This window comes from Bos indicus, chromosome 23 (genome assembly GCF_029378745.1).
Source record: "Bos indicus isolate NIAB-ARS_2022 breed Sahiwal x Tharparkar chromosome 23, NIAB-ARS_B.indTharparkar_mat_pri_1.0, whole genome shotgun sequence".
NCBI classification, from domain to species: Eukaryota; Metazoa; Chordata; class Mammalia; order Artiodactyla; family Bovidae; genus Bos; species Bos indicus.
In genome coordinates this window covers 456,948-479,228 of record NC_091782.1, presented here as the reverse complement: position 1 = coordinate 479,228, position 22,281 = coordinate 456,948, and the positions used below count along the sequence as shown (strand labels likewise).

General features: G+C 36.8%; 2 protein-coding genes across 2 annotated transcripts; one reads left to right on the top strand and one right to left on the bottom strand.

Moving 5' to 3' along the window:
* The first annotated feature begins 12,368 nt into the window (after positions 1–12,368).
* Positions 12,369–13,331, top strand: LOC139179038 (olfactory receptor 4P4-like). The gene has a single exon (XM_070778325.1). It carries the CDS (start codon positions 12,369–12,371, stop codon positions 13,329–13,331), a length of 963 nt encoding a protein of 320 aa, XP_070634426.1.
* Positions 13,332–20,708: 7,377 nt separating this feature from the next.
* Positions 20,709–21,671, bottom strand: LOC139179037 (olfactory receptor 4C13-like). Its single transcript, XM_070778324.1, has one exon. It carries the CDS (start codon positions 21,663–21,665, stop codon positions 20,709–20,711), a length of 957 nt encoding a protein of 318 aa, XP_070634425.1. The 5' UTR covers positions 21,666–21,671.
* Between the last annotated feature and the right edge of the window lie 610 nt (positions 21,672–22,281).

The following is a 22,281-nucleotide window of genomic DNA, read 5'->3' as shown; positions in this document are numbered from 1 at the left end:
TATGTCGGCCTCACAGTCTCTTACGAGAATTGGTTGAGGAAACATATATGAATATATGCATCATACTGCTGTGAAAACACACAAAAAACTTCAGTTTATTTTATGGCTCTATACGCAGCTAGTAGACAGGAATAATTGACAATTTGAGTAATAATACAGAGAAACTTTTAAACATGCAGTACACTGGGAGTTGATCCAAAAAAGAATTATCTTTCTTCCTGCTTGGAATAAAGGTTATTATTTTTATTTTATAATGCATTTATATATTTTGTGTATGAAGTGTATTAAATTGTCTTTTTATCCCTCAGAAATGGCTTTCATTATTAAAATAAGTGTTTCCTGATTAAAATAAAAAAGAATATCTCATAATGGAGTGTTAGCTCACACACATTTCTTAATCTCCAGCCTCAAATATATTATCAATCAAATTAGGTTAATGTTATTTGCCAACTGTCTTTTAAAGAAACAGATGAAGTTGTAATGTTCTGTATCCATATTTTAAAAGTATTGAAGCATGTGATTACTAACTATATATGTAAAGTAACAATTTAACAAGTATTAACACTAATGAATAACTTACCTTCTGGTTTTACATGATATTAATGATATTTGAGGGCGTTCAGAATTAATTATATTTTCAAATTGACTTCAACTTGGGATAAGTAACTTCAGTTTGAAAAATATGACATAAAGACATTTCAGATTATTCAATTTCAGAGTAGATATTAATTCTTTATATAAGAGTAAATCTTTTCTTATAGCAGGCCTGGCATGCTGCGATTAATGGGGTCGCAAAGAGTTGGACACGACTGAGCGACTGAACTGACTGAACTGAAAGCCTTATAAATTTTCAGAGGAAACCTTGGACTTGGATTTAGAATGGATTCATTTAGAACATTACGTAGGAATGATCGTCTATAGGTGGTTCTTGTCCCACAGACAAGAAGCAGAAAGGTCGGTGGAAACACATTCAAGTGAGTCATCCCAACCTTGATGAATCTTGCTCTGCATATGTAAACAATTCACAAAAGACTTTTTCAGTGGAAATACATGGATATTTAAAGAGTTTTCCACAGATGTTCAAAGACCTCATCTTGTAGATGCTATTTTCTCTCTCAGGAATTAATTAACTCTTTTGATGGAAAAACCTTGCATGAAAAGCAGGTATTCTGAAGAGGTATGTTTGTGGAACACTGATTTTGGAGTGAGGAATTGTATTCCCTGCACTTGCAACCAAAACATGTGAGTCCCATTCCTATATCTGAACCTGGGTTTCTAAGAAACCTGAATGTCATGTGAATACTAATGATGACATAAATCAGGCATGGGCACATGTGATACAGTGAACTTGTGGATTCATCTCAGAGAGAAAACTTGTATCATTTTATCAGTATTTGACTTTTTTTCAGGAAACCTAATGTTGATTACTTGAGAGCTAGAACAGTGTGAGGGTATAAGGTTAATGGAAGTCATTTCAAAGTACTTGAGCCCAAACCCACCATTTTTCACTTTCATCAAAGGGCTATGTATATAAACAGAAACTCTAATAGGATCCATGTGATGGTCAGCATGAAACACTAGGCAACACTAAATATGTGGAGAGATATTTAAAGCACAAGGAGGAATGCCTAAATCAACCACAAATAATTTTTCATATTCTGGTCACTTTGTAGTATTTTTCATTCAGTTATTCTAGGAGGTATGCAGTGATAAACTACTGTAATTTTAATTCACTTTTCCTGCTGACTAATGATGTTGAGCATTTAAAAAATATTTTTATAGGTGTATACTTTGGGGGAGACATTTATTTTTCAGTTCTTTCTATAATTTAAAAATAATAGTTCTTTGTTTCTTATTACTTAGTGCTTTCTACATATTCTAAATACATGTTTGCCATATATATGTTTCATATATATAAATATATTTATTTACAAAAAATTATGGTCAAATTCTTGATTTATATATATATATCATTTCAGTTCAGTTCAGTCGCTCAGTCATGTCTGACTCTTTGCGACCCCATGAATTGCAGCACGCCAGTCCTCCCTGTCCATCACTAACTCCCGGAGTTCACTCAAACTCACGTCCATCGAGTCAGTGAGGCCATCCAGCCATCTCATCCTCTGTCGTCCCCTTCTCCTCTTGCCCCCAATCCCTCTCAACATCAGAGTCTTTTCCAATGAGTCAACTCTTTTCATAGAGTGGCCAAAGTACTGGAATTTCAGCTTTAGCATCATTGCTTCCAAAGAACACCCAGGACTGATCTCCCTTAAGAATCGACTGGTTGGCTCTCCTTGCAGTCCAAGGGACTCTCAATAGTCTTCTCCAACACCACAGTTCAAAAGCATCAATTATTCAGCACTCAGCGTTCTTCACAGTCCAACTCTCAAATACATACATAACTACTGGAAAAACCATAGCCTTGACTAGACAGATCTTTTCGGCAAAGTAATGTCTCTGCTTTTGGATACGCTATCTAGGTTGGTCATAACTTTCCTTCCAAGGAGTAAGCATCTTTCATTTTCATGGCTGTAGTCACGATCTGCAGTGATTTTGGAGCCCAGAAAAATAAAGTCAGCCACTGTTTCCACTGTTCCCCATCTATTTCCCATGAAGTGATGGTACCAGATGTCATAATCTTAGTTTTCTGAATGTTGAGCTTTAAGCCAACCTTTTCACTCTCCACTTTCACTCTTATCAAGAGGCTGTTTAGTTCCTCTTCACTTTCTTCCATAAAGTTGCTGTCATCTGATATTTCTCCTGGCAATCTTGATTCCAGCTTCTTCTTCTTGTAGCCCAGCGTTTCTCATGGTGTACTCTGCATATATATTAAATAAGCAAGGTGACAATATACAGCCTTGACATATTCCTTTTCCTACTTGGAAACAGTCTGTGCTTCCATGTTCAGTTCTAACTGTTGCTTCCTGACCTGCATATAGGTTTGTCAAGAGGCAGCTCAGGTGGCCTGGTATTCCCATCTCTTTCAGAATTTTCCAGTTTATTGTGATCCACACATTCAAAGGCTTTGGCATAGTCAATAAAGCAGTAATAGATGTTTTTCTGGAACTCTCTTGCTTTCTCCATGATCCAGCGGATGTTGGCAATTTGATCTCTGGTTCTTCTGCCTTTTCTAAAACCAGCTTGAACATCTGGAAACACGGTTCACTAGTGAGAGGGCGTCAGAAGGCAGACACACTGAAACCATAATCACAGAAAACTAGTCAATCTAATCATATGGACCACAGCTTTGTCCAACTCAGTGAAACTAAGCCATGCCCTGTGGGGCCACCCAAGACAGGCAGGTCATGGTGGAGAGGTCTGACAGAATGTGGTCCACTAGAGAAGGGAATGGAAAACCACTTCACTATTCTTGCTTTGAGAACCTCATGAACAGTATGAAAAGGCAAAATGATAGGATACTGAATGAGGAACTCCCCAGGTTGGTAGGTGCCCAATATGCTACTGGAGATCAGTGGAGAAATAACTCCAGAAAGAATCAAGGGATGGAGCCAAAACAAAAACAATACCCAGTTGTGGATGTGACTGGTGAGAGAAGAAAGATGATGTAAAGAGCAATATTGCACAGGAACCTGGAATATTAGGTCCATGAATCAAGACAAATTGGAAGTGGTCAAACAGGAGATGGCAAGAGTGAACGTCGACATTCTAGGAATCAACGAACTAAAATGGACTAGAATGGGTGAATTTAACTCAGATGACCATTGTATCTACTACTGTGGGCAGGAATCCTTTAGAATAAATGTAGTAGCCATCGTGGTCAACAAAAGATTCTGAAATGCAGTACTTGGATGCAATCTCAAAAACATCAGAATGATCTCTGTTTGTTTCCAAGGCAAATCATTCAATATTACGATAATCCAAGTCTATTCCCCAACCAGTAATGCTGAAGAAGCTGAAGTTGAATGGTTTTATGGGGACCTATAAGATCTTTTAGAATTAACACCCCCAAATATGTCCTTTTCATTATAAGGGACTGGAATGCAAAAGTAGGAAGTCAAGAAACACCTGGAGTAACAGGCAAATTTGGCCTTGGAATACAGAATGAAGCAGGGCAAAGGATAATAGAGTTTTGCCAAGAGAACGCACTGGTTATAGCAAACACCCTCTTCCAACAACATAAGAGACGACTCTACACATGGACATCACCAGATTATCAACACCGAAATGAGATTGATTATATTCTTTGCAGTCAAAGATGGAGAAGCTTTTTACAGTCAGCAAATACAAGACCAGGAGCTGACTGTGGCTCAGACCATGAACTCCTTATTGCCAAATTCAGACTTCAATTGAAGAAAGTGAGGAAAACCACTAGACCATTCAGGTATGACCTGAATCAAATCCCTTATGATTATACAGTGGAAGTGAGAAATAGATTTAAAGGACTAGATCTGATAGATAGAGTGCCTGATGAACTATGGACAGAGGTCCGTGACATTGGACAGCAGACAGGAATCAAGACCATCCCCATGGGAAAGAAATTATATATATATATATATGTGTGTGTGTGTGTGTGTGTGTGCACGTGTGTATGTGTGTGTGTATATATATACTATCCAAATTTGTGGATTTTCTATTATTTCTTTTGTGAATTTGCTTTTATTTAAAAATGAGGATGATAAATTGGGTGTGCAGGACAAATTAACAGGTTTTAATTTAAGTTGTTTTATGCTTTATGCTGTTCATCATATCTCATAAGTAATAGTCTATCTCAAGGCCAATTTTTTTTGAATGTTTATATATGTAGATGTAACTTCTAGACCTCTAATTCATTTGTATTAATTTTTGTGTATAGTGTGTGGTAGTGGTTCAGGCTCATATTTTTTTGCATATAGATATCTTATGATTGAAAACTGGAAAAGGTCAGTTTTCATTTCAATCCCAAAGAAAGATAGTGCCAAAGAATGCTCAAACTACTGCACAATTGCACTCATCTCACATGCTAGTAAAGAAATGCTCAAAATTCTCCAAGCCAGGCTTCAGCAATATGTGAACCATAAACTTTCAGATGTTCAAGCTGGTTTTAAAAAGGGCAGAGGAACCAGAGATCAAATTGCCAACATCCGCTGGATCATCAAAAAAGCAAAAGAGTTCCAGAAAAACGTCTATTTCTGCTTTATTGACGATGCCAAAGGCTTTGTGTGGATCACAATAAACTGTGGAAAATTCTGAAAGAGATGGGAATACCAAACCACCTGACCTGCCTCTTGACAAACCTATATACAGGTCAAGAAGCAACAGTTAGAACTGGACATGGAACAACAGACTGGTTCCAAATAGGAAAAGGAGTACGTCAAGGCTGTATATTGTCACCCTGCCTATCTATCTTATATGCAGAGTACATCATGAGAAACGCTGGGCTGGAAAAAGCAGAAGCTGGAATCAAGATTGCCGAGAAGTATCAATAACCTCAGATATGCAGATGACACCAAACTTATGGCAGAAAGTGAAGAGGAACTAAAGAGCCTCTTGATGAAAGTGAAAGAGGAGAGTGAAAAAGTTGGCTTAAAGCTCAACATTCAGAAAACTAAGATCATGGCATCCGATCCCATCACTTCATGGCAAATAGATGGGAAAACAGTGGAAACAGTGGCTGACTTTATTTTTCTGGGCTCCAAAATGGTGATTGCAAATGGTGATTGCAGCCATGAAATTAGAAGACGTTTACTCCTTGGAAGGAAGGTTATGACCAACCTAGACAGCATATTAAAAAGCAGAGACATCACTTTGCCAATAAAGATCCATCTAGTCAGGGCTATGGTTTTTCCAGTAGTCATGTATGCATATGAAAGTTGGACTATAAAGAAAGCTGAGCCCTGAAGAATTGATGCTTTTGAACTGTGGTGTTGGAGAAGACTCCTGAGAATCCCTTGGACTACAAGGAGATCTAACCAGTCCATCCTAAAAGAGATCAGTCCTGGGTCTTCATTGGAAGGACTGATGTTGAAGCTGAAACTCCAATATTTTGGCCACCTGATGCGGAGAGCTGACTCATTTGAAAAGACTCTGTTCCTGGGAAAGATTGAGAGCAGGAGGAGAAGGGGATGACAGAGGATGAGATTATTAGATGGCATCACTGACACAATGGACATGGGTCTCGGTGGACTCCGGGAGTTCATGATGGACAGAGAGGCCTGGTGTGCTGCAGTTCATGGGGTCAGAAAGAGTTGGACATGACTGAGCAACTGAACTGAACTGATCCAATTGATCAAACGTTTATTCAGAAAACTATTGTTTCTGCATTAATTTTCCTTGATATTTTTGTTTAAAATTTATACATATATGTTTATTTATAAACATCCTGTCACGTTTAACAGCACACAACTTAACTTATGGGAGCTTTATAGTTCCTCTTGAATGCTGGTAGAATAAATTCTCCAGCTGTGTTCTTTCTTTGAACATGAATTTCTATTCCACGTAATTTTGAAACTGTATCTTCCTACACAAATTTCAAAAAAGAATTGTCAGTTTCTTCTGTCTAAGCCACTAGGGAATTCATGTGTATATGCCAATGATAAACTCCTAATTTTCCCTCCTTCCTCTCCCTTTTGGTAACCAGAGGTCTGTTTTCCATGTCTGTGAATCTAGTTCTGCTCTGTAAATAAATGAATTTGTATCAATTTTTGATTCCACATAAGGGATGTAATTATTTGTCTTACTTGGTCTGACTTACTTCACGTAACATGAGAATGTGTAGTTCCATCCATGTTTCTGCAAATATTTACCTTCCAAACAATATTTTATAATTTTATTATTTTTAAATTACTTTTGTTGTTCAGTCTCTAAGTCATATCTGACTCTTTGTGACCCCATGGACTGCAGCATGCCAGGGTCCCAGTCCTTTACTATCTCCTGGAGTTTCCTCAATCTCATGTCCATTAGCCATAGTTTATTTAAAATGTGTTAATTTCTACTGTAGAGCAAATTGATTCAGTTTATGTATATGTGTATACATATACATATATGTGTTTTCTATTTCATATTTCCCATTGTATTTTATCACAGGATATTGAGTATAGTTCCCTTTGCTATACAGTATGTGTGCTCAGTTGTTCAGTTGTCATGTTCAAATCTTTGCAACCCCATGGACTGTAGCCCACCAGGCTCCTCTCTCCATGGAGATTCTCCAGGCAAGAATACTGGAGTGGGTTATCATGCCCTCCTCTAGGGGATCTTCCCAACCCAGGGCTTGAACTCAGGTCAGTTACATTGCAGGTTGATTCTTTACCATCTGAGCCAGCAGCTAGCTACACGGTAGGACCTTGATTGTCCATATGTTTCATTCTTGGAATGCACATGATTGGTTCTGTCTGTCCTATTTCATCTCAGGTTTTCCTGAAAGCCACTTTAGTTTCCCTCCCAGCTTTCAGAAAGCTGGATGAACACGGAGCAGAGTTTTCTGAAATGCCTTGTTTACAGACTTTGTGAGCCTCGAGGTGAATAATACCTGAGGCAAGATAAGATAAATTTGGAAAGTAAACAACCAGAGGAACAGGGACATTACCTTGGACAGTGAGTGGCTTGACAATCTTTGTTTTGGATAAGCCCTGGGTGTTCTTTGGAAGGAATGATGCTAAAGCTGAAACTCCAGTACTTTGGCCACCTCATGTGAAGAGTTGACACTTTGGAAAAGACTCTGATGCTGGGAGGGATTGGGGGCAGGAGGAGAAGGGGACGACAGAGGATGAGATGCCTGGATGGCATCACCGACTAGATGGACGTGAGTTTGAGTAAACTCCGGGAGCTGGTGATGGACGGGGAGGCCTGGCGTGCTGCAATTCATGGGGTTGCAAAGAATTGGACACGACTGTATGACTGAACTGAACTGACAAATACCTTTGGGAATATAATTACTTACAGCTTTCAAATACTTATTAATTTTTGCATAGTTACTGAAGTTTATATTCTGTCCTTCCCAACCAAATTTTCCTCAGGCATAGGTATAAAATAGATGATACCAATGACCTAAATATGATTTCCTGTGGGATAAAGATACACTGCTTTCATTCCTGACAATTTTAGTGAATATTTTAATCCTGCTTCCCGTGTAAACCTGTGGAAGATTTAAGATGTATTGATTTCCAAAATATTTGAGAGATATGTTTGAATTAATGGTTTTTATTCTTTGCATTTAACTTCAGATTTTTTATACAAGGAACAAATTGATGACTAAGTATCTGGGGGTGGAATTCTTCTTGATGCATCTTAAAACTAACCTGACAGCCACTCAAGTCTGATGTTTGTGACACTGGTTTGGGTAGTGTCCCACCAGCCATGTGCTAGCTTGGTTTATGCTGTTTACATTTGTTTGATATAATTTCTTTCTAAAATCTATTACTCCTCTTGTAACATGTGATAATTTAATTACTATAATAGTGTCACAGCATATTTTAGTTGTAATTATATATTATTTAAATGGAAAATTCTGTTTAATAACAGAATGAAAGCATTCTCAAGTTGGCAATGTACTTCATTGTGCCTCATCATCTACTTTTTCCCCATATTAGTATTAAGATAAGACACCATTTCAGCTTGAATATCCATCTGTTCAGTTCAGTCGCTCAGTCGTGTCTGACTCTTTGCAACCCCATGAATCGCAGACTGCCAGGCATCCCTGTCCATCACCAACTCCCGGGGTTCACTCAAAGTCATGTCCATCAAGTCAGTGATGCCATCCAGCCATCTCATCCTCTGTTGTCCCCTTCTCCTCCTGCCCCCAATCCCTCCCAGCTTCAGAGTCTTTTCCAATGAGTCAACACTTCGCATGAGGTGGCCAAAGTACTGGATTTTCAGCTTTAGCATCATTCCTTCCAAAGAAATCCCAGGGCCGATCTTCAGGATGGACTGGTTGGATCTCCTTGCAGTCCAAGGGACTCTCAAGAGTCTTCTCCAACACCACAGTTCAAAAGCATCAATTCTTCAGCGCTCAGCTTTCTTCACAGTCCAACTCTCACTTCCATACATGACCACTGGAAAAACCATAGCCTTGACTAGATGGAACTTTGTTGGCAAAGTAATGTCTCTGCTTTTCAATATGCTATCTAGGTTGGTCATAAATTTCCTTCCAAGGAGTAAGCGTCTATATGATAAATATGTGTAATTCTCCATTTCAAAGTATCTGCCACTTTAACATAACTAGTTTCATCTAGGTCAATAAAAATAAGTTTTTAACATGCAATGTTTTAATAAAACAAGAGAAAATTTAAGTATATTCTGGAGAATGTAATTTAAATATGAGAGTGCCTGCTCTTATGCTGACAGCATAACGAACAGCAAAGATATTTTCAAATGAAGAAATAAAGTAATTTTGGAGGATTTTTTCATGACGCAAGGAAAATCAGACAATTGACATATGTTAAAAATTGCCAAATAACCAACCTATCAACAAACTGATTGATAATTTTTATCACCATATTGTTGAAATTGATGCTTATATGATTTCACTTGTTAAAATTATGTGGGATTTTTTCTTTTTGTTGAACTTTTATGTAGTCAAACTTTTATGTTTGACTGCTAAACTACTTACTAAAACAAAAATGAGTGTTAAAAAGAAGTGTGTTATGAACCATATATATCACTGGGTATTTTATATTTTTCATCAAATTTCTGAATTATGTAATAATATCTTAATTGTAAGATAAATAAGATAGGACTTTCAAACATGTTAAACCATTAGCCTGTGAGTCACACTAGTTAGTTAATTTAGCACTCCTCAACTTTCACCCCATAACTTTGCTGTCATTACTTGAACCATCTGTTTACTGGCTGCCTGGTATTCTTTATTTTATCTATTGTGTCTTCAGTTTTGTATAGATTTCCTTACTATCACATGTTCAAAATGCTGTTTTATGACAATATTTTATCACCTGACTTTTCACATTTCCTCTGTTAACACCATTAATTACATTGTAATAGCTCAGATGATACAATGCTGTTTTAATATATTATCAGTTAAATGTGTGTGTGTGTGTGTGTGTGTGTTTAAATATATAGTATCTTTTTACAAGTGCAAATACTCAGAAAGACACACTGGACATTCATTAACCAGATATTTGCATGTTGCTTTCTGCTCAGATAAGGATTCTGAATTGAGATTTCATTATTTTCATTGCTGCCCTTTGTGATAACTTTTTCCCCATTCATCTCAACTCTCATGTTTAACCTCAGATTAAAAAAGAATCAGGGCGTTTATCTTTTCTAATTTTAGTGTATTACTTTCCAATTCTGAGGAATTATTTTAACTCTCTATCTAGGTCTCTTCTAAAGTCAAAGATTCAGGTTAATGAAGTTCTTTCTCTCCAATTCATTTATTTATTTTTGTCTACTTATATAATAATGCTTTTATTTGACATATCAATATTATTCAACCTGACAAAAAAATCTATGTATCAATTGTAATTATGTAAATACAGATCAATGTGCTGCAAACCCCCCCACTCCCCCCACACACACAAAAAAAACCTTTTAAGTACTTTTGAATTGATGCTAATTGCTAAACACTCTATGACAGATATTTTGTTCTGGTAGTTACAGAAAAACAGTCTGGAAGCTTTATAGTGAGAGTGAAAAAGTAGGATAATGAGAAAATTTAATCTCTGTGATATTGCTGTTTTGAATAATAGTTTAAACTAGAATTGGTGTCATACAGGCCATTTAAAATGGTTGTTAACTATTTGCCATCTAAAATAATCATCAAGACTATAAATAACATTAATAATAACTTTGTGAAGCCCTAGACTTGACAGTTTTTAAATATGAAAACCATGCAATTGCTATAAAAACATTCATTCTCTGTTTTTTCTTTTTTCTTTTAAATAGATATTTGGGGCCCTGGATATGAGTGTAAAACACTAAAAGTGTGCTAGCTTTTGCAAAGCCACTGTGGACAAACAGTACCTCATCAGTGGTTAAAATAGTGTCTAGAAGTGAACTTGTTCTATCTTGCACTTATTTTACACTGATTAAATAATGTCCTAAGGTTATCCCTTAGTTACAAAAGATGAAAATCTATAAACATTTCATTAATTCTTTACTGCAACACATGCCACTGAGGGATAACTGGACCAAAAGTTGTCATATCATTTCTTTTACTAACAGTAGTTTTTTTTTTTTTTTCATGAAGTTTCCAGCAACAAACACTTGAGCAATTTCATGTTTATTGTTCTTTACCAATATTCAAAACAAACTTCAATATCAGTATGTATATATTAATTGTCTTAACACATGAAATATAAATACAAGAAATAAATTAATTTGTAGATTTTTGCAATTTAAATCATCAGATCAGATCAGATCAGTTGCTCAATCGTGTCTGACTCTTTGCGACCCCACGAATCATAATGTATAAATAAAATATAAATTGTGAATCTTAATGTATATTTCTCAAAAGTTCTTTACCTTTTTATGTAACAACAATCACATTGATTTACCATGCCCCATTAACTATGCTTGATCACAGAGTATGTGTACATGCTAACTTGTGTCCAACACTTTGAGATGCTACAGGCTGTAGCCCTCCAGCTTCCTCTGTCCATGGGATTTTCCAGGCAAGAATACTGGAGTGGCTGCCATTCCCTCTTCTAGGGTATCTTCCCAACCCAGGGATCAAACCAGTGTCTCCTGCTTTGAAGCAGATTCTTTACCACTTGAGCCATTACAGAAACCTTAGGATGTCCTATTTAAATTAATGTTCAGCAGTTCAAGCTGGGATTTTATTTTATTTATTTTTTTGTCTTTTATTTTTTTATTTTTTTTTTAATTTTATGTTTTAACTTTACAATATTGTATTGGTTTTGCCATATATCAAAAAGAACCCACCACAGGTATACATGTGTTCCCCTTCCTGAACCCTCCTCCCTCGTCCCTCCCCATACCATCCCTCGATTTTAAACAAATATGTGTTTCTTTGGGATTCATCCCAGATAATTCAGGGAATTTGGTTAGATAATTTTAAAAGAAGGAAAGTTGCCTTCATGTATATTGCCATAAGAATTGAAAAATATACAAAAGAATATTTTCTTGCCTTGGGTCAATTAGCCTTCTTTATTTTGTAAAATATTTTATTAACAGCAATTAACATTTTTATTTTCAAAATAATGTTTAAATATTTAAAAATTTTACAAGTAATTGAGTAAATTATATAATCATTTTCATTATAAATTGTTTTGCAATAGATTTATAAAGTAAGAGAGATTAAAACATTTGCTAAATCAATAATTAATATTAAAGTTTAATTCATGTAAATGTATTTTTGGTAAATTTTATATTATTGTGCTCATATTCACCCAAGCATATGTTTTCTTTTTTTTCTGAAACATAAGTCATTTGTGTATAATCTACATTAAACTCAAATGGAAAACCAGAAAAACATATCAGAATTCATTCTTCTAGGACTTTCATATAACCAGAACATACATATATTTTGCTTTGTGTTTTTCTTATTCTGTTATCTTGTCCTGTTGATAGGAAACCTTCTGATCCACTTCTCCATTCAATGCAGTCCTCTTTTTAACCAACCAATGTACTATTTCCTCAGCCACTTATCCCTCATAGACATCTGCTATACCTCCAGAATTACATCCAAATTAATTGGAGATCTGTTAGTAGAGAGAAAGACTATTTCCTATGGTGACTGTATGCTACAGGTCCTTATTATGCACTTCTTTGGAAGTACTGAGATCTTTATTCTTACTGACATGGTTTTAGATCGCTATGTTGCCATCTGCAAGCCTCTCCACTATGTGATTATCATGAACAGAACAAGATGCAATCTTCTTTTCTTAGCTGCTTGGGCTGGTGGAGCTGTCCATTCCTTTCCTCAACTTTTTATAGCAATCGGCTTGCCTTTCTGTGGTCATCATGAAATTGATCACTATTTCTGTGATATTTTTCCATTGCTAAAAATTGCATGTACCTACATCACTGGTGTGCTTGTGACTGCCTTTTCAGGAATGGTTGCCTTAGTTACATTTGCTGTCTTGTTTGCTTCTTATGGCATTCTATTATTAACTTTAAATAATCATTCAACCAAGGGAAGACACAAAGCACTCTCTATCTGTGGGTCTCATATCACTGTGGTCATCTTATTTTTTGTACCTGTTATCTTTATCTATCTTAGACATCCCAATACTTTCCCTGAGGATAAGGTATTTGCACTATTTTACACCATCATTGCCCCCATGTTCAATCCTTTAAGCTATACTCTAAGAAAGGCAGAGATGAAAAATACTTTGAAAAAAATTAGTATCAAACTTTGTTTTCAAAGGAAGCACACCTTTAAGGAACAAATTGTGCAGCAGAGATATTTAGTGTAGCAACTATTTTAATGTGTTTCCTGTGAGTTAACTCTCTTGGTGCCCTATAGAAAATAATAATGATACAAAGATAGAATCAATAATTCAGATCACTGTAAACAAATTTACTTGTTTTCCACCTAATGACCTGAATTTAATACCATTCCCAATATTAATTAAGGAGTTGTATAATAAAATTATTTTCCTAAATTTATAAGTGTCTAGTGATTGTATCCAGAATCAAAGCCCACTCCTGTTAAAATGAAAGTGCAAGTCACTCAATTGTGTCCAACTCTTTGCGACCCCATGGACTATACTGCTGCTGCTAAGTTGCTTCAGTCATGTCCAACTCTGTGCGACCCCATATACAGCAGCCCACCAGGCTCCCCCGTCCCTGGGATTCTCCAGGCAAGAACACCGGAGTGGGTTGCTATTTCCTTCTCTAATGCACAAAAGTGAAAAGTGAAAATGAAGCTGCTCAGTCATGTCCGATTCTTAGCGACCCCATGGACTGCAGCCTACCAGTCTCCTCCAGGCTCCTCCGTCCATAGGATTGTCCAGGCAAGAGTACTGGAGTGGGGTGCCATTGCCTTCTCCAATGGACTATACAGTCCATGGGATTTTCCAGGCCAGAATGCTGGAGTGGGTAGCCTTTCCCTTCTCCAGGAGATCTTCCCAACCCAGGGATTGAACCTAGACCTGCCACACTGCAGGTGGGATTCTTTACCAGCTGAGCCATAAGGGAAACCCAGGAATATTGGAATGTATGCTGCTGCTGCTACTGTTGCTAAGTCACTTCAGTCGTGTCCGACTTTGTGTGACCCCATAGATGGCAGCCAACCAGGCTCCCCCGTCCCTGGGATTCCCCAGGCAAGAACACTGGAGTGGGTTGCCATTTCCTTCTCCAATGTATGAAAGTAAAAAGTGAAAGTGAAGTCGCTCAGTCGTGTCCGACTCTTGGCGACCCCATGGACTTCAGCCCACCAGGCTCCTCCGTCCATGGGATTTTCCAGGCAAGAGTACTGGAGTGGGATGCCACTGACTTCTCCACTGGAGTGTATCGCCTATCCCTTTTCCAAGGGATATTCCCAACCCAGGAATTAACCCCGGGTCTCCTGAATTGCAGGCAGATTCTTTAGCAACTGAGCTGTTAAAATGAAGGGGGAAAATATAACAAGGCAAAACAAAACAAAAACTAGTAAAAAGACAAAATGTGGTCTATAAACATATTCACACACATACACACGAAGAAAGCAGTTTTGCTGTGCAAGGATGTTTATAGCAGCTTTACTCATGATTATCAACTCTTGGAAGCAACCAAGATGTCCCTCAATAGGACATAAATAGATAAAAATTGTAGTACATCCAGACAATGGAATATTATTCAGAGTTAAAAATAAGTGAGCTTTTATTTCCAATATTCTGGGAGGTGGGTCATAGAGGATCCTGCTGTAGGATCCTCTATGACCCACCTCCCAGAATATTGGAAATACAAGCAAAAATAAACAAATGGGACCTAATTAACCTTAAAAGCTTCTACACATCAAAGGAAACTACTAGCAAGGTGAAAAGACAGCCTTCAGAATGGGAGAAAATAATAGCAAATGAAGCAACTGACAAACAACTAATCTCAAATATATACAAGCAACTCCTACAGCTCAACTCCAGAAAAATAAATGACCCAATCAAAAAATGGGCCAAAGAACTAAATAGACATTTCTCCAAAGAAGACATACAGATGGCTAACAAACACATGAAAAGATGCTCAACATCACTCATTATCAGAGAAATGCAAATCAAAACCACTATGAGGTACCATTTCACACCAGTCAGAATGGCTGTGATCCAAAAGTCTACAAATAATAAATGCTGGAGAGGGTGTGGAGAAAAGGGAACCCTCTTACACTGTTGGTGGGAATGCAAACTAGTACAGCCACTATGGAGAACAGTCTGGAGATTCCTTTAAAAACTGGAATTAGAACTGCCTTATGATCCAGCAATCCCACTGCTGGACATACACACTGAGGAAACCAGAAGGGAAAGAGACACGTGTACCCAATGTTCATCACAGCACTGTTTATAATAGACAGGACATGGAAGCAACCCAGATGTCCATCAGCAGATGAATGGATAAGAAAGCTGTGGTACATATACACAATGGAGTATTACTCAGCCATTAAAAAGAATACATTTGAATCAGTTCTAATGAGGTGGATGAAACTGGAGCCTATTTTACAGAGTGAAGTAAGCCAAAAGGAAAAGCACCAATGCATTATACTTAACGCATATATATGGAATTTAGAAAGAGGGTAACAATAATCCTGTGTACGAGACAGCAAAAGAGACACTGATGTATAGAACAGTCTTATGGACTCTGTGGGAGAGGGAGAGGGTGGGAAGATTTGGGAGAATGGCATTGAAACATGTAAAATATCATGTATGAAATGAGATGCCAGTCCAGGTTTGATGCACGATACTGGATGCTTGGGGCTAGTGCACTGGGACGACCCAGAGGGATGGTATGGGGAGGGAGGAGGGAGGAGGGTTCAGGATGGGGAACACATGTATACCTGTGGTGGATTCATTTTGATATTTTGCAAAACTAATACAATTATGTAAAGTTTACAAATAAAATAAAATTAAAAAAAAAGAAAATAAATAAATAAATAAATAAATGAGCTATTAAATTGTGAAAAAATATTCAGGAAACTTGAATGCATACTACCAAATGAAAGAAACCAGACTGAAAGGGCTCCCTCTATATATTTCTACTATATGACATTCTGAAAAAGGCAAAACTATGGAGACAGAAAAAGTATAAGTGAAAGTAAAGGATTAGGGAAGGGAGAAGGATGAATAGATGGAGCACCAAGGATATTTAACACAGTGAAATTCTTCTGGCTTGTTTCTATAATTTTGAATCTTATCAATGTATATGTCAAAATCCTCACAATATACAGTACTTAGAGTGAACCCTAATGTAAACTATAAAATTGGGGTGATAGCAGTGCATCATTGTACGTTCCTTTGATTTTAACAAGTGTATCCCTCTGAAGGGGAGAGTGTCCCATTTGGGGACAGGAGGTATATGGGATCTCTATACTTTAATCTCAGCTTAGCCATGAACCTAAAACCTCTCTAAAAGTAAAGTTTTACTGATTAGCAAATACATTGTGGTACAATGCTTAGAGGAAATCTTATAAGTAAGTGAAGAAGAGACTCTCAGAAAGATTTTCTAGTAAATTAGGGGTAAATTTCTAGTAAATTTCTAGTAAATCAGCTTTTATTAAAATGTTTTTCGTGCAAGTTTAATAGTTTTTAAAAATAAGGTCATTTAAGATACACTGAAAATATCATAATAGAGAAAGAACTGGATAATGGGATTTTATGAAAAGAAATAGAGTTAAAATAATGGAAGAATTTTAGAATATATAAATGCAAGAGTTATTATCATTAGGAGGCACTGTACAAAGAAGATTAAAGAGCAGAAAACAGTAAAAAGGGAGATAAAACTAAGTGGAGCTGTTTTAGCAAAGAGGAATGATTGTGCCTTCAATAATCACCTAACTTGTTCATTATCTTTGCCTGGTGGAATGGCATAGACCTTCATCGTTGAAAATTCTTCACTGTTAGTAATTATAAATGGATTGGGTTGTTGCAGTTTTTTATTGATCTTAATCATCAGATATGGTGATTAAGGGGGGGCCCTTAATGTAACTCAGGAGGGGCCCTTTGGGACCTACTATATTCCAGACATACTTTTATTTTCTCCTTTAAGGAGGAGTAGTCCAATTATCCTTAGCAGTCAGGATCACACTACCTTATATTTTTGTTTGTTGATTCAGAAGCATGAGGAGCCCAAAGTGATCAGGCAGGAGTCTTAACTCTCAGATCAATACAGCATTGTTGTGTCTCCTGGTGAATCATTTATCCCTTTGGAAATAAGACCTCTAAGCAGGCAAAACCTAAGTTAATGGCAATAGAAAGCACAGATTTTGCTAATAGATTTCTAAAGGTAGTAGCAAGTGGTGTCACTCCAATTTTTACATTGTGGCATGTAACACACATTTTTTAAAAATATATCTAAAAAAAGTAGGTAAAGATAACTATTCCTTCAATTTTCTTGTTGTTTATCTTCCAACCATGTTCCTTCCAAGTCTCTTGACCATCTGGCAAAACCATTGATCAAAATCATAAATCAGTATACAGTACACATGTGGATATTTTTCCTTCCAAGCAAAGTGAATAACCACGTACACTGCTTCAAGTTTTATTGATTGAGTGGAGTTATCTTCCTTCTGACCTTTAGGGATTTTCCAGAATGGGGCTGTAGCACTCAATTTTCCACTTTTGAGTTTATGATGCAATAGTAAAGAATTGGAATTTGCTGTATGACTCATGGAGAAGGGTGGGATAGGGAGGGAGATGGGATGGAGCTTGGGGAGGTGGGGGGACATGGGTCCACCTATGGCTGATTCTTTTTGATGCATGACAGAAAACAACAAATTTCTCTAAAGCAATTTTCCTTCAGTTAAAAAATAAATCAATTAAATATGATTTAAAAAAATAAAGAATCTACCTGCCAATGCAGGAGATGCAAAAAGCAAGGGTTTGATCTCTGGATCAGGAAGATCCCCTGGAGTAGGAAATGGCAACCCACTCCAGTTTTCTTGAAAATTCCATGGACAGAGGACCCTGGTGTGTTAACGTCCTTGGGGCCAAAAAGAGTCAGACATGACTGACCAACTGAACACACACATATACAAACTTAGCCTGATTACATATACTGTGCTTCCATTTGATGAAATTAATGACTAATGAACTATTACTGTGCATACCCAAGCATATGTCATTGATGAGTCCAGCAACAAGTTCATGATGGGCAACCCAGGTTGACTAGTAACTTGGTGGTCCATGGTTTAGCATTCAATCTATGTTAAGAAAGCCAAGAGCTATTTCTCAAAATGATAGTAGTTATCTGAAAAGGATCACAAGATTTTGCTCCACAGTCCTAAGTGTCTGCACTGAACTTCACATGTGGAGGCCTGCCAAAGACTCCCACATCCCTATCTCCACTGACACATCAAGCACCATAGATCTACTGGACCATTTGTCCCTAGTGGCTGAGAAGCTTGAATGACAATCTGAACCTGTGGCAAAGCTATTTCTTTTTCCAGACTTCACTCAAGACTAGTAGCTCTCTGCGTCCCTTTACAAATACATCCACACAAAAAATGTGCTTTCTCCAAAGAACAGTGAAGTCCACTGAGTACAGTGCATCTTCTTTGGTTATAGGAGAGGACAGAGGGAACAAATTAACTTTCACTTTAAAAGGAATACCTTGATATGCCCCATACCACTGTGCCTAAAATTATCACTGAGTTTGATACTCTGAATTTTATTTGGATTTATTCTAACATCAGACAGAAATGTCTTAGAAAAAAATCTAAAGCAATTGTTGCTTCTTGATCAGAAGATGCAGTCAGCCTATCATCAATGTAATGGATCAACATAGTGGATTATGGTACAATGAACAACAATAAGAATCTGTTGGTTGTTCTTTGTCCATTTCAGCTATAGATCTGAGGAAATAACCACATTGGTTCAGTAACATGGACCTGAGCTAAAATTCCATAATCAATTAGACAATTCCAGACTCATGCTAAATTGCTCAGTCATGTCTGAATCTTTGCAACCCCATGGACTGTAGCCTCCCAGGCTTCCATTTCTATGGGATTCTCCAGGCAAGAATACTGGAGTGGGTTGCCATGCCCTTCTCTAGGGGATCTTCTCAACCAGGGAAGACAATATTATAGGTGTTTGTCATTCTGCTTACTGTAAATACTTGTATTTATTCATTTGATATTTATTATAAACCATACATCATGCTATTGTAGAATCCATTTCTATCAAGTAAGCTAATGTTTTAAGGAGTATGACAGTTTATGTAATAAATTGAAATTTCTGTTTTACTTCAAAATATTCTTTGATTTAAATCATTACTTTTCGTGATAGATCAGAAACATAAGAAGGTCACATGGACAATGCAAAAGAATTCAGAATGCTAAAAGGATATTTGGACACATGATGTGATATTCATTACTTGCCCTTTAGAGATTGAATGCCCTGTTGCTTTTATGAGGGTTTCCATGGTAGCTCAGTTGGTAAAGAATTTCCCTGCAATGCAGGAGACCACAGTTCAATTACTGGGTTGGGAAGATCCACTGGAGAAGGAATAGGCTACCCACTCCAGCATTCTAGGGCTTTGCTGTGGCTCATCTGATAAAGAATCAGCCTGCAATTCCAGGGACCTGGGTGTGATCCTTGAGTTTGGAAGATCCCCTGGAGAAGGGACCGGCTAAAGCAAATACATATCACAGTGATAAGTCAATGTCTTATAATCTACTGTGATGTATATAAGTAGGCATAATTATTAATAAAATTATTAGTATTTAGTTATATGTAATAACCTAGTACACATACTAGGGCTTCACAAGTGGCACTAGTGGTAAAGAATCTGCCTGAAAATTCAGGAGACACAAAAATACAGTTTCCATACCTAGGTCAGGAAAACCCCAAGAGTAGGGAATGGTAGCCCACTCCAGTATTCTTGCCTGGAAAAATTCCATGGACAAAGAAGCCTAGTGGGTTACAGTCCATGGGATCACAAAGTTGTACATGACTGGGAACACACATATATACATACCAACCTAATAATATGTTATATAACCAATTGTATATATAATATATACATATAACTATACATGTAATATAACTAATTATATAATAAATGCATATACTATATTAATAATATGTAATGATTATATGATAATATATGGCATGTAATATAACTCACACATAAATATATATGTGTGTGTGTGTGTGTGTGTGTGTGTAGTCTGAAACAGTCCCAGATTCTTTGAATGGTAATTAGGCTACCCTTCTGTCATTGTTTTCTGACAGTTAAGAGCATGATATGAATGATCAGTTAAATTCTGTTTATTAGTTCTTTTATATTTTCATTTTGGAATTTACTCCTTTCTGTTTAGTATCTCACCTGTTAATGGGGAAAATAGCCATGCCTATCTCTATGGATTGTTATTGAGATTATTAATAAGAAACAATATATTTTATGGCTTTTATTTTTACTAGAATAAACATTTTGAATCCATATAAATTGATGAATTCAGTGATATCAAGTCCCAATTTGCTAGAATTTTCTACATATTTAGAGAATGGTCCTGGGTTTGGCTTTTCCCATTTTCTTGCACCAATTTCTAATTTGCTTTTTACAGAATCTAAGTTTGGTAAAATTTTTTGTGGTTGTTGTTGTTCTTTATTTCACTAGGTATTCTTTGCAGAGATTATCAGCAATGTCCTTTTGACAGTTATCTCTGTTCAATAGACTTTGGGTTCTGGCCACATTTGTATTTCATCTGAAATAGCTTTACTTCTAAACGATCTCCTAATGGTAGTTTTCAACTGGGCATTCCTCAAGGTATAGATTAAGGGATTTAATGTGGGGGTTATCATAGTGTAGAATACAGCCACTGATTTATCAGTAGGCAAAATAACTGCAGGTCTCATGTATACAAATATGCAGGGCACAAAGAATATGACAACTGTTGTGATGTGGGAGACACAAGTGGAGAGGGCTTTGCGTCTGGCCTCCGAGTTTTCGGTCCTTAGGGAGTACAGAATGACCACATAGGAGCCGACCAAGAGAAGGAAGTTTAACAGACAGAGAATACCACTGTTGGCAGCAAGGAAGAGCCCTAGAGTGTGGGTATCAGTGAAGGCAAGTTCAAGCAAAGGGTTCACGTCACAAATAAAGTGATCTATGACATTAGGGCCGCAGAAGGGTGATCTGATGATGAAAAGGATCTGTATGATTCCGTGAAGAAAGCCTCCTATCCATGCCATTCCCATTAGCAACCAACATAACTGCCAATTCATGATGGTTGTGTAGTGCAGGGGCTTGCAAATGGCCATATAAAGGTCACAGGCCATTGAAGTAAGCAGGATTATATCAACACCTGCGAGGAAATGTTCCCAAAAGATTTGATTCATGCATCCTTTAAAAGTACTTGTTTTCTTTTCATAGAGTGAATCTATGACCAGTTTAGGGGTATCAACACAGGAATAGCAGACATCAATAAAAGAGAGATGAGCCAGAAAGAAGTACATTGGGGACCCCAATAATGAGCTGGTAGTGATGGCGACCACAGTGAATACATTTCCTGTCATAGAGATGATGTAGACAACTAAAAACACAACAAATATGATTTTCTGCATCTTTGGATTTTGCGTGAGTCCCAGTAGAATAAACTCTGTCACACTGTTCCTATTTTCCATGTTTTTCGTGTTCTTGTTGATCACAGTACCTTAAAAAGTCACAGTTTTTTAACACAGCTTTGAATTTTTTGTTTTTCATCCAATAAATAGCAATTGCCTAGATTCTATAGATATCTAAATTCTAATAACATTTTTTAAGATGGAAAATATTCTGATATCTTAAAGATTTTTCAACTATGAGTGCATGAGGATTTGAGTGTAAATATTAGAATATAAGTATAAGAATATGAACACATGAGTGTAGACATGAAGGCAAATTTGAGAAAGAGTAAATTTTACATATAACTTTCATAAAGATTTTTGTGTGTGTGTGTGACTTGGACCAAGTGGACTTGGATGAGGTTCAGTAAGGAGATGGAGATCAAAGTGTTATGTGTAACAGAGTAATTAAGCATTCACATTAAGTGTTATGGGGCATCCATAATAGGAAAGGAATGAATACAGGGACTCTGGATATTGTAATAGAACTGAAAAGTCATGTTGCCTAAATCCAATAACATAACCATAGCTAATAGTGATTGATTGCTATGTGTATGGCATGGTAGTAACCTATACATGGTATTATTTAATCCATTTGCACAAGGGAAAGGATATCAGAGACTAATGTTAATAATAA